The sequence below is a fragment of the Sapajus apella genome, unplaced genomic scaffold (assembly GCF_009761245.1).
Source record: "Sapajus apella isolate SASKATOON/1434 unplaced genomic scaffold, GSC_monkey_1.0 scaffold92, whole genome shotgun sequence".
In the NCBI taxonomy this organism is placed as follows: Eukaryota; Metazoa; Chordata; class Mammalia; order Primates; family Cebidae; genus Sapajus; species Sapajus apella.
The window spans coordinates 3,734,661-3,747,972 of record NW_022437032.1 but is presented as its reverse complement, the minus strand read 5'-3'; the positions used below and the strand labels follow the sequence as shown (position 1 = coordinate 3,747,972).

Below are 13,312 nucleotides of genomic sequence, written 5' to 3'. Positions count from 1 at the left end.
ACCTTTACCTCCGGGTTCAAGCGATTCTCCTGCCTCAGCTTCCTAAGTAGCTGAGATAACAGGTGTGCGCCACCATTCCCAGTTAACTTTTGTATTTTTTGTAGAGATGGGGTTTCGCCATGCTGGCCAGCCTGGTCTTGAGCTCTAGAGCTCAAGGGATCCTCCCGCCTCAGCCTCCCATAGTTCTGGGATTCCAGCGATGCGCCGCCGCGCCCAGCAGGCTATTATCATACATTGAGGTCTCATGATTTTGTGTGTGTGTTGTTTTTTGCAGTGTTGTTCACGCTCAGGATTCTCATTTAGGGTTCCTGATCTCCAGCCAAGCATCCCAACTGCAAACCGAGAATTCACTTTCTGAGGCTGGGCATGGTGGCTCACGCCTGTAATCCCAGCAATTTGGGAGGCTGAGGAGAGCGGATCCCTTGAGGCCACGAATTTGAGACCAGCCTGGCCAACATGGTGAAACCCCGTCTCTGCTAAAATACAAAAATTAGCCGGTCATGGTGGCTGGCGCCTGTAATCCCAGCTACTCAGGAGGCTGCGGCAGGAGAAAGCTTGAACCCGGGAGGCGGAGGTTGCAGTGAGCCCAGATGGTGCCGCTGCACTCCAGCCTGGGCGACAGAGCGAGACTCTGACCCCCTCCCCGCCCCTGCTCCTCCTCCCGCCCCCGGAAGAGTTCACTTTCTGAGAGAAAATCCACCCCTTCCACTTACACTGTTCTCAAAAGGGCCTTGACTCTCCGCAGTGGGCCTTACGACCCGCACAAACGCCCCGCCCCAGGGGTGAGCGGTCGCCCTGTTGGAAACTCTGACCACGCCCCCACTCTGCCATCGCTGATTGGTGCAGTGCAAGACACCTGACAGCCACTTGGCCAATCGACTCTCTTGCTCTGGAATGGAATACTGCAGCCGGGCGCATTGGCGGCTGCTGCTAAGTCTCAGCTATGACCCAGGCTGAGGCAGGAGCATTGCTGGAGCCCAAGAGTTCGAGTCCAACCTGGGCAACATAGTGAAACCACTCCCAATCTCTTAAAAAAACTCAAAGTGGGACTAAGACGCTCAGGTTTGGTGTGGACTTTCCTTCTGAACAAACAAGGTATAAATTCTGGGAATGGTCACGGGGGCAGCAGTGCTTCTCCAGCCACAATCTCTCTAAAATGTGGATCCTGATCAGCAGTTCTGGGTGGGGCCGAGACTCTGCCTTCCCAGCATTTCCAACAAGTCCTTTGAGCTGTACAATCTGGAAAACCCTGAAATACTTCAAGCTTCTGGTTCAATCTCCTTTGTCTTTTCTTTTTCTTTTTTTTATTTTTTGAGATGGAGTTTCGCTTTTGTTGCCAGGCTGGAGTGCAATGGTGCAATCTTGGCTCACCGAATCTCTGCCGCCTTGGTTCAAGTGATTCTCCTGCCTCAGCCTCCCGAGTAGCTGAGATTACAGGCATGCGCCACCACGCCCAGCTAATTTTGTATGTTTAGTAGAGACGGGGTTTCTCCATGTTGGTCAGGCTGGTCTCGAACTCCTGACCTCAGGTCATCCACCTGCCTTGGCCTCCCAAAGTGTTGGGATTACAGGCGTGAGCCACCATGCCCGGCCCCAATCTCTTTTTGAGATCCAGCTGCGTCCCTGCCCACAATTCTCCCTTATGCCTATATCCTGCTAAACGAAGTCTCCCCTTTGGCTTGAACTATAGCCAAAGTATGGGGTCTGTTCTAAGCAAACAAACATGTAACAGCAACTTAACTTGCCCTATACTGGGACTTTGCCAAACAGGAAAAATAAACCATGAGTGGAACTGAGCTTCTTTTCACATCCCACCCTACCCTCCTTCCCACAGTGGGCTGTTTTTTCATTCCTCACATCTGTTGAGCACCTGTTATGAACTAGACTCTAGCACCAGTGGGTTTCCATCCTTTTATCCACTTCTGGATGAGTGGTTCTCAAACTTGATCATGCATCCCAGATTCTGATGCAGAGATTTGGGGTAAAGTTTAAATAGCTTTATAGCTGTATTTTAAACACATTTTCTGAGTAATTCTTTTGCACAGCAGCATTTGAGAACTGCCACTCTAGTCCCTTTAACGGGGAAGTTGTAGGAGCATGGCCCTGCAGAGGGGGCTTGGGATTGGGGTCCACTGGTAGGTCCCTTCTCCCTTGTCCCTTGGCAGCCTAGCTGCCTCCACTACAGTGCAACTGGGCAAAGCCACGTGTCCCAATGTTGGCCAGCAGTATCTGGAATTTCGGGAGTTTATCAGGGAGCATTTCCTCCCAGATACAGATAAGTTGCTCCTTTCCCTGCTTGTGGGTGTGCCAGAGAGACTGGATGCCCAAGGCATTAGCAGCCACCATTTGGCCATGGCGGGGGGTGGGAGGATAAAAAGGATAAAAGCCCGCCACCGAGAACAGGAGGAAGATGCAAGGGAGCCGGCACCTTTGAGCTGCCGAACTGACCTTGGCTCTATCTGCCTTGCCTGTTCTGGCTATGAGAGATAATACGTGTCTTAACTGTTCTGCACACTTTTAGTTTGGTGGTGTTAAGAGCAACAGAAAGCATCTGATCTGACCCAATCATTCCCTGGCTGGTTCAGATTCCCAGGACCTTGCTCAGATCCCTATTATCCCCAGGAAAGATCTGGATATCTTCATTTTTCACCGAAGCTTCAGATGGTTCTTATGTACAAGCAAGTTTGAGAAACATTGCAATGAGGAATTTACTAAGCGGCGGTACTGATGAAGAGCACAGGTTTTGCAACCAGACAGCCTAGGTTTGAGACCTGGTTCTGCTACTTTCTGTTTCTGACATCTTGGACAAGTGATTTAACCCCCTGTGCCTCGGTTTCATTATTGGTAAAATGGGGATAATAATTATTATTACCTAACTTTGGGTTATGGAAAACTACTCCATATAGAGTACTTGGAAAAGTGCATGGCACAGAATAAGCACTGTGTAAGAATTTGTATTATTGTTTCCAGATCCTTCTGGCAATCACTACATAGTTTGTCTTATTAAATCACTCATGTGCTCAGGAACTTTCAGTGGCTCCCCAGCTGCTTCAAAATAAAGGCCAGAGCTGAAGCACGACTTCCACCCCATTCTCCTGTGCCGTTTCTAGCCACTGTTTTCCAATCTTGCCCTGAGCTTCTCCCACCGCCTCCAACCACCAATAGGAAATGTCCACTTTCCCGCCATCTTTCTCCCAAAAGCCAATGTGTCTTTCAAAGCCGGTTATATATTTGCTCTCATTCACAATTCTCCCCACTGAGTTTCCCAGTAAGAACCAACAGACTCTGAATTCTTACACCTTTAAGACTACAGTTGCTGGCCAGGCTTGGTGGCTCACGCCTGTAATGCCAGTACTTTTGGGAGGTTGAGGCCGGTGGATCACTTGAGATGAGGAGTTTGAGACCAGCCTGGCCAACATGGTGAAACCCCATCTCTACTAAAAATACAAAACTTAGCCAGGTGTGGTGGCACATGACTGAAGTCCCAGCTACTTGGGAGGCTGAGGCACGAGAATCTCTTGAACCTGGGAGGTGGAGGCTGCAGCAAGCTGAAATCGTACCACCCCACCCCAGCCGGGGAAAAAGGGGAAGACCCACTAAAAAAAAAAAAAAAAAAAAAAAAAAAGACTACACTTGTCACAAACAGGTGGGCTTGAATGCCTTACAACTAAATCCTTCTCTTCCTGAAGGGCTTGGAATTCTCCAAGGACAAGCATCTCCATTATCTGAGTTCCATCATTTGGCACACAATGGCCCTAATACTACTGATAGGGTTTGGCTGTGTCCTCACCCAAATCTCATCCTGAATGGTAACTCCTCCAATTCCCATGTGTCACAGGAGGAATGAAGTGGGAGGTGATTGAGTTATGGGGGTGGGTCTTTCCTGTGCTGTTCTTGTGATAGTAAATGAGCCTTATGAGAGCTGATGGTTTGAAAAAGGGGAGTGTCCCTGCACAAGCTCTTTTTTCTTGTCTGCTGCCATATGAGACGTGCCTTTCACCAGTTGCCGTGATTGTGAGACCTCCCCAGCCACGTGGAACTTGAGTCCAATAAACCTCTTTCTTTTGTAAACTGTTCAGTCTCGGGCATGTCTTTATCAGCAGCATGAAAATGGATTAATTCAGCCACCGTCACCAAGCCCTCATGATGAGGCACATGACATACACACCATGTGCTTCAGCGGCATGAACACATTTAATCCTCACAGCCGCCCTTGCCTGCCCTCATTCAATAGCTGTTTTATTGAGTGCCCATGATGTGCCAGACCTGGTGTTGGGTGCCAGGAAAATAAGACTGATTAGGTCTCTGTATGCAGGGAGATTCACAGTCTAGTAAACTAGAAATTGAGCCACTAATTTGGGGCTCAGGGGCCAAACTGAACCTTCAGATTCTTTTTTAAGGCTTTCAAAATCAATTAGGTAGGTAGGGCCTTCCCTAAGTCATTGTCCTTTGGCCAAAGACCAATAGGGACAACACCCCTCTCACTGAATAAGTTTATTACTCATTGCAGTAAGGGCAACCTCAGAGGGTGCTAGAAAGAACTTATTTGATTTTAGGTTTGGGGCTGATGTTAGGTGCTTTTGGAGGAGGTTCAAGAAAACCTGCATCAGAGGCACCAGCAAGAGGGGCTAAAACTATGATTTGTTATTTTAATAAATATCATCAAGAGGGAAAGAAGGCTAGAGAGAGCAAGGCTGAATCTTTAATAGGTAAAGAAGTAACTCACTCAGATTAACAGTGGGGAGGAGGATGTTTGGTATTTGGTGGCTTGGACAGTGTTCCCACTTTGTCTGGGCTCACACATGATGACATATGTGGTTTTGTTTTTGACTTGCCTACCACGGTCAGAGTGGCCTTGTCTGATGTTGGTGTTTTGTGAAACTGCGAACAACGGTGTATGTTCAACAGTAGCACAGCGTGGCCTGCCTGTGAGCCAGCCCATCTCCTAGCAACACCAAGACGCAGCTGATGATGGCTGCTGGCTGTCAGGGGTGCTTTCCTCTTTCTCTGCTAGTTGCCGCAGACCCTCTCGCTCCCTATGGCAGTATCTGCTGCTGCAAATGCTGTGTTGACTGCCCCTGCAGCTGCCTTGGAATTCACTTCTCTGTAACTGATTAAAGACTAATTCGTTACAATTGTGATACATACTAGCTGAGAAAACAGAAACCTAGTTGCTAAAGTCGGGAGAAGGGGAAATCAGAGCTGGCTTCTAGGCGGAGGTGACTTTTAACCTGGGACTTAAAGAGTAGGAATTAACCAGAAATGGCAGGAAAAACCATTCTTGGTCAAGTGATCAATTCAATTAATATTGACAGAGGGCTTGTCATGAGCTCTGTGCTAACACTATCCCGTGTGTTGTTTTGTTTACTTTTACAGCCCCCTGAGTAAGTAATGACAGCTAACAGTGACAGCTTGAAATGTCTTCCATGAAGCCTGGCTGGAACCATCAGAGATGAGTTCTATTATCACTTTCATTTTATTACTGGGGAAATGGAAACACAAACAGTGAAAGTACCCTGCCCAAGGTCACATGGTTAGCAAGTGGTACAGCCAGGATTTGAACCCAAGCCGTCTGTCTCAGGACCCCAGATTCTTCATGACCAAACCCTGTTCCCTCTCTGTTTATCTTTATCCTCACTTTGAAATGAATGTAATGTAATTTGCCACGGTCATGGGGTTACTAAGGCCTTATGCAGCCAAGATTCAAACTCAGGGACCTGACTGCAAAGCCCCATGATTTGAAGCCATGAACTTAGAAAATGCACATGAGATGCATTTCCACCAGCATCCACATGTAATTTTACAGTTCCCATGCAAAAGTTCTTAAATCATATGCCAGACAACAGGCAGCTTTCAAAGCTAGCAGGCAGATAATAAATTTTACTTTAAACCCAAGTATTATCAGGCAGAGGAGACACTGGAGAATGAGAAAGGGTTTGGTTTAATCAAGGACAAACACATCTGGAAAATGTCTGGCTGAGGATATCTGCAGAAATTCACCATTTGGGGGATTGGTGGTCTTGGGCAGTGAGTAACTCTCCGACCTGGCTGAGACCTGGAATCCCTCAGGAACTTGTTACAAATATAGATGCCTGAGCCTCAGCTCCAGACATTCAGATTCAGGAGGTAGAGCCTGGGGATTGCGGTCTGTCGGCAGGTCTGGGAACTGCCAGCCAATGGAAACTCGAAGTACAATAGGAAGAAATGCACCCAGAAAACCAACCTAATAAGTGCAAAAAAGAGAAGGAGGCAGAATTCTGCTTGTCTAGTTGGCACAGAGGCAGGAACCATCAGGAGGAGCAGCTGAGTCAGGCAGAGAGAATGCACGCTGCAGATCGCACCATCCTTTCGCCACCTGTTTATTAGTCTCTACGTTAATAAAAGCGATTGCTCACTGAACCCAGTTTCTCCATCTCAGGCCCTTTACGTGGATTATCGCAGAATTCTCACAATAACCCAGTGATGATTAGGTATTATAACCTCTTTTTACAGATGGGGAGTGTTAAGTGAGAGGGAGAGTAAATGATTTGCCCACAGCCTTGGGCGGTTAGGTGGTGGATGGGGATGCAAGTCCAACAGTCTGTCTCTGAGAGGTAGCTCCCTTGAGCACTGTGTGCCGGGCACAAACAGGACCCCAGGACTGGCCTGAGCATTCAGGGCAGTCACCAAAATTCAGGTCTGGCAAGATCCAATGATCGCAGGGCCGAGGAAATGCTAAGAGAAGGATGAACTTCTTTGAACAAAGAAATAGAAGTGCTGGGTGCAGTGGCTCATGCCTGTGATCTCAGCACTTTGGGAGCTGAAGATTAGCGGATCATCTGAGCCCAGGAGTTCAAGACCAGCCTGTGCAACATAGCAAAACCCAATCTCTACAAATAATTTAAAAATTGGCTGGATGAGGTGGCGGCACATGCCTGTAGTCCCAGCTGCTTGGGAGGCTGAGTTGGGAGGACTGCTTGAGCACAGGAAATCAAGGCTGCAGTGAGCCACGACTGCGCTACTGCCCTCCAGCCTGAGCAACAGAACAACACTGTCTCAAAAACAAAACAAAGAAACAAACAAAAACTAGGAGGACAAAAGAGGGAGCAGTTATTTGGTTGTGAGGTCAGCTTTCCTGATGTTTATGCAATTTGAGCAGTGGTTCACACTCAACAAATAATAAGTGCCTTGGTGCTGGGATTCAGTGTGAGCAGGAGAAGGGCTTACAGGTCAGTGATAGAGACAGACCTCAAAGTCATTCCTCTAGTAATCATTTAAATATGGGGCATGACCTGATCTGGGAGAAGAGTGTGTGGTGCAGAGAAGGGGTCTTTGAGAAAATGCCCTTAAGCCTAGCTCTGACATAAGAATTAAGGCAGTTCCAGCGGGTGCAGTGGCTCATGCTTGTAATCCCAGCACTTGGGGAGGCCAAGGTGGGCGGATCATGAGGTCAGGAGTTCAAGACCAGCCTGACCAACATGGTGAAACCCCATCTCTACTAAAAACAACAAAAATTAGCCAGGCGTGGTGATGCGCACCTGTAGTTCCAGCTACTCAGGAGGCTGAGGCAGGAGAATTGCTTGAACCTGGGAGGCGGAGGTTGCCGTGAGCCAAGATCACGCCACTGTACTCCAGCCTGGGCAACAGAGCGGAGACTCTATCTCAAAATAAAATAAAATAAAAATAAAAATTAAGGCAGTTCCAGACAGAAGGAACAATGCAGGCAAGGGTCTGAGCCTGGAGGAAATGTGGCTCATTCCAAAAATGGAAAAAAGTTCATCATGGCTGCTGCAACATAGAGGAGAGAGCGGTGTCCCAAGAGGAAGGCAGATCCTTTTTTGTGAAGGTTGTCATGAAAACTAAGGTCTTGAGGTTGAGCTGGCATCAGCCAGGCCAAGGTGGGAAAGCTCTTTCAGGCAGAGGAAACGCATCAGCGAAGGCTCCGAACCCAGAAAGAAGCAAAGGCCCCAAGTACAAAGTGTGGGTCTGGAAGCCTCCCGTGCCGCAGGACACGTGTTTCATAGGCTCCCACCCAGCGTGAGAGGTACTGGGACTTTGGTTTTAAGGACAAGAAAGCAAACACCACCCTTGGGAAGAAGACTGCTAGGATAAGGGACAAAACACATGTCCCCGGACTGTTCTGAGGTTGTGGTGGGACCTTGGCCATGTCCCTTCCCCAAAGGCCGCTTTGCTTGGTCCTGCTGCAAAATAATTCGGTCCTACTAGGTCCACCTTTAAGGGTTTTCTGGTTTTCACCTTTTCTTGGGAATGAAAATAAACTTAGGAGACAGTGGGAAGATCTCAATGTCGTTATGCTAAGGTTTGTGGGGGATCAGTTTTATTGTATTTCAAAATGTCTACTGTTTAAAAAACTCAGTAGAAACATTAATTTGGATGCACTAAGGAAAAACCCCACAAAACTTAGCTTATTGCCAAAAAAATTCAAAGATCATCCCAGTAGATACCTCATAAGGGGAAAGTTGCTTCCCCCCCGCTTTTTTTTTTTTTTTGAGTTGGAGTCTCGCTCTGGCGCCCAGTGCAGGGTGCAGTGGCATGGTCACTGCAACCTCCCCCTCCCAGGCTTAAGAGATTCTCGTGCCTCGGCCTCCAAAGTAGCAGGGACTATAGGTGGACGCCGCCAATTTTGGTACTTTTAGTAGAGACGAAGTTTTGCAGTGTTGGCCAGGTTGGTCTTGAAATCCCGAGGAGACTTAAGGGATCCGCCTCGGTCTCCCAAAGTGCTGGGACTACAGGTGTGAACCACTGCACTGGCCGGTTCCCTGACCTCTGATGCTCCTCACTCTTCAGCTCCAGACTACTGGGTAAACATTCTCTGAGAATAAGCCAGAAGGACCTTATGGACTCACTCAGCCTCAGAGATGTATCCTGTTTGGCAACAAAGTTTTATATTTGGAGAATTTCACATTTTCAGTTTCCCCAAAAAACTCAAATATCTAACTGGCTGAATCCAAAAAAACAGCTGCACTTTTGGATGAGGCATGCGTGATTTCTCCACTTTACCACAGTCCCCACCACTCTCTAACACCTCCCCCACAGACAACTTCTCTCATTTACATTACCTGCCCCATCCCTGTTCTAGAAACTTCCTTTGAATATAATACCATACAATATGTATGCATGTGGATTTCTTTTTACACATACTTTTGAGAATCTTTCTGTGACTACACACAGATCCAACCCCGCTCCTTTCCAAAGCCAAGTCATATTCCATTGTTGGAATCTTTGATATTTATTTATTTAACTCCGCCCCCCACCCCTTTTTTTTTTTTAGAAACAGGGTATCACCTGTCACCCAGGCTGGAGTACAGTGGTGTGATCATAGCTCATTGCAGCCTCAAACTCCTTGGCTCAAGCGATCCTCCTGCCTTAGCCTCCTGAGCAGCTAGGACTACAAGTGTCTGTTATTACACCAGCTAATCTTTAAAATTTAATGTAGAAGTGCGGTCTTGCTATGTTGACTAGGCTGGTCTTGAACTCCTGACCTCAAGTGATCCTCCCACCTTGGCATCACAAAGGGCTGGGATTACAGGTGTGAGCCACTGTGCCTGGCCATATCTCTCTTAATGTGTACCTACAAAGGCTCCACTTTCTCTATAGTATATGCTATAAGTGAATATCTTTATACATTTGTTTATGAAGTTTTTTATTGTTATTTTTTATTTTTCTGAAACAGAGTCTCACTCCGTTGTCCAGGCTGGAGTGCAGTGGCATGATCTCTGCTCACTGCAACGTCTGCTTTCTAGGTTCAAGCGATTCTCCTGCTTCAGCCTTCCGAGTAGCTGGTATCACAGGCATGTGCCACCACGCTTGGCTAATTTTTGTATTTTAGTAGAGACAGGGTTTCAACATATTGGCTAGGCTGTTCTCGAACTCCAGACCTCAGGTGATCCACCTGCCTCAGCCTCCCAAAGTGCTGGGATTACAGGTGTGCGCCACCGTGCCTGGACTGTTTATGAAGTTTTATAGGATAAATGCCTAGCTGTAGGCTTATTGGATAAATGTCTATGTACATTTTAAAACTAAGAAATTTTAAATTTAATATTTGAAAGCTATCACAAAATTGCCCAGGTTATAGAAATTTACATCCCTAGAAATGAAATCAGTGTTCTTCCACAAGCCGTGTTTTGATTTGCATTTCTGTAATTGCTAAGGTGACCAAACCTCTCTTTAATCCAATCATCCCCTGTAAATCACCCACTGACTTTTCCCCTTCCTACTTTTTATCTCCTTTTACTGGTGGTAGGAGTTCTCTGTATAGGAGGGATATTAGGCCTTAATCATATATGCCACAAATTTTCCCCCAAGTGATTCTCTTTTAGACTTTGTTTAGACTGTATTTTACTTTGGAAAAATTGTAACTTCATTCGCAATCACATTATGATTCTTTTTCTTTGAGGGGGTGGTTCACAACCAGCCTTGTTTGGTGACATATGAATATATTTTTTAGAATCAAATGCCTTTAGCTAAGGAATACATTATCTGTTTCCCCCACAGGATCCAGGACTATCTCATAAATGGGCTACTTCATAATGTTAAAGTTTTCTTCCTGCCCCCTAAGACAGATTATACAGGTATAACTGTGTGAGTATATTTCCTCTAGAACTTTTATGGTTTTCTTTCTTTCTTTTTTTTTGAGACAGAGTCTTGCTCTGTCACCCAGGCTGGAGTGCAATGATGCTGTCTTGGCTCACTGTAACGTCTGCCTCCCGGGTTCAAGCAATTCTCCCTCAGCCTCCCTAGGAGCTGGGATTACAGGTGCCCACCACCACGCCCAGATAATTTTTGTATTTTTAGTACAGACAGGGTTGCACCATGTTGGCTAGGTTGGTCTTGAACTTCTGACCTCATGATCTGCCCACCTCGGCCTCCCAAAGTGCTGGGCATGAGCCACCACGCCTGTCCTGCTTTTATGGTTTTCTTATGTACATTTAAATTTCGGACCCATCTGTAATTTATTTTTGGTGGAATGAGTGTACACCACAGAGAACAGGGATGTTTTCCTGATCAGCAGTACAAGGGGAGGGAGATATCAGTGCCTGTTTACAGGTTTTTTAAAAAAACAACAACATGCTTTTTGTTCCTTTACACAAGTAATGCAAACTCAAGGATTATACACATACTTCCACACCTAAAACAATCACTTTTTAAAAAATTGCAATGTATTTTCTGCTATCTTTTTTTCCTTAGCATGTGGAGTTTTTGTTTCAGAGATCTTCTTTTAATTTTTTTCTCTTTTTAAAATTTTACTTAAACGACCAGATCTCATGAGATGTTTCAGAAATCTTTTGTCTGTTATTTTGTAACATGTGACAACATTTATAACTGCTAACATTTAACGTTTTAACCTAGCAGCTCCCAAACCTGGCTGGGCAACTGGCTTCCCAGTGGAGCTTGTTAAAAATAATGAATCAGCAACCCCAGGGGGTGGGCTCTGGGAATCTATATTTTTAACAAGTTCCGTGGAGGTGTTTGAGACATAGACAGGCCAACGCTGGCCAACTCCCCCATGCTCCAGCTGTACCTGTGATTGTCTGAGTCTCCGAGGTGATGGTTCTGGTGGTGGTCTGAGTCTGGGTGGCAGGCACTGTTTCCTCCGATACAAACTGGACCGTGCTGGGGGCTGCCGCGGATGTGCCCGTCAGCTGGCAGCCACTTTGCTTGTGAGCTACAAAGGCATCCAGGTTGTTAAACTGCTGCTTGCAGATGCCGCAGATGTGGATGTCTGGAGTCAGCTCCACCAGCACCGTTGTGCCACCTGGAACTCCATGGGACAAAGGGAAAGGAACATATTAATTCCAAATAGCTTTGAATTCTAATGCAAACCAGACTCATAGTTAGGAAGAAAAGGCATGGTGGCAGGCTTGGCTAGGTGGTGGCTCAATATCCACTCCACCTCCCTCTTCTTACAAACAGAATCCTAATTATGTTCCGGCAGCAAGGTATTATATTTCCACACAGAGACATCTTGCCTTACTTAGACCTGGAGAAAATTGGACATAATGTAAATATCTTAGAAATTTTCAGAAAATTGGCCGGGTCCGGTGGCTCACGCCTGTAATCCTAGCACTTTGGGAGGCTGAGGCGGGTGAATCGCCTGAGGTCAGGAGTTCAAGTCCAGCCTGGCCAACATGGTAAAATCCAGTCTGTACTAAAACTACAAAAATTAGCGTGGTATGTGCCTATAATCCCAGCTACTTGGGAAGCTGAGGCAGGAGAACCGCTTGAAGCCAGGAGGCAGAGGTTGCAGCAAGCCCAGATCATGCCATTGCACTCCAGCCTGGGGACAAGAGTGAAACTCTATCTAAAAAAAAAAAAAAAAAAAAAAAAGACATTTTTAGAAAATTATGATGCATAATTTTGTCCAACCATATATGCACAAAGGTAGTCTTGTATTATTTAACTTGGGGAGCATTGGAAATAATGTACAGCAACCATCCACGTGATGGTTCATGCTGCATTGTTACCCATGGGTGCTAGTGGCGTTGTTTGCAAGAAAGTTATCAGGCGTGCAGGGCTGCCCTGCACTTTGCAGAAACAGCAGCCATCTCCTATCCCAACTAAATCAGTTTCATCATGAAAACTGATCCTCCTGCACATTTGCAGACATACTCACCCAACACACATACTATGAGAACCACTAGTCTAAATAATCTTGGTCCCCTACATACTTGTGAGCTTCTCCAGCACACAGCTGAAAGAGTTTCTGGGAAAAGTCTGGTGTTCATGACAAAAAGGGAGCAGATATGGCTAGCACTGTGCCCATTTTCTTCTGGCTTTGGATACAAATGTGGTGGTGGAGCTTCTGTAGCCATCTTGTAACTATGAGGAAAATGCCGAGATCCCTGCAGGCTCTGCCCTTTACTTCATGGATTCCCCTGAGTCAACCCTGGAATTAACCAATTCCAGATTTAATTAGGCCAGTATAATTTGGATTTCTGTCACCTGTAGCCCAAATTCACTCCTAACTGGCAGGAACATTATTTCTTGATAGTAGTAATACTGAGAGTTAATACTGTATTAATACCTGCAAAGCATTTAGCCCAGTACTTGGCACTGTATTAGAAGGTGCTATATAAATATTTGTTCAATAAAGACATAGAACTAATTAATAAGTCTCTAACTAGTATGATTACCTTAACTTTTATTTAAAAATTTTTCTTTGCCTTATTATAAGAAAACTCGGCCAGGTGTGGTGGTTCACACCTGTAATCCCAACACTTTGGGAAGCCAAGGTGGGTCAATCACAGGTCAGGAGATTGAGACCATCCTGGCTAACGCAGTGAAACCCCATCTCTACTAAAAATACAAAAAA

General features: G+C 46.1%; 1 protein-coding gene across 3 annotated transcripts in view; it reads right to left on the bottom strand.

The window, feature by feature from the left end:
* The window catches only part of ZFP64 (ZFP64 zinc finger protein), a 96,417-nt gene that overhangs the window by 79,887 nt on the left and 3,218 nt on the right, over nucleotides 1-13,312 (bottom strand). For 2 of the 3 annotated variants that reach the window (XM_032255971.1, XM_032255973.1), the window contains exon 2: nucleotides 11,522-11,761. In XM_032255971.1, coding sequence (XP_032111862.1) covers nucleotides 11,522-11,761 — 240 coding nt within the window. The remainder of the gene's footprint in view (nucleotides 1-11,521; nucleotides 11,762-13,312) is intronic. The other variant, XM_032255972.1, reaches the window with a different exon arrangement.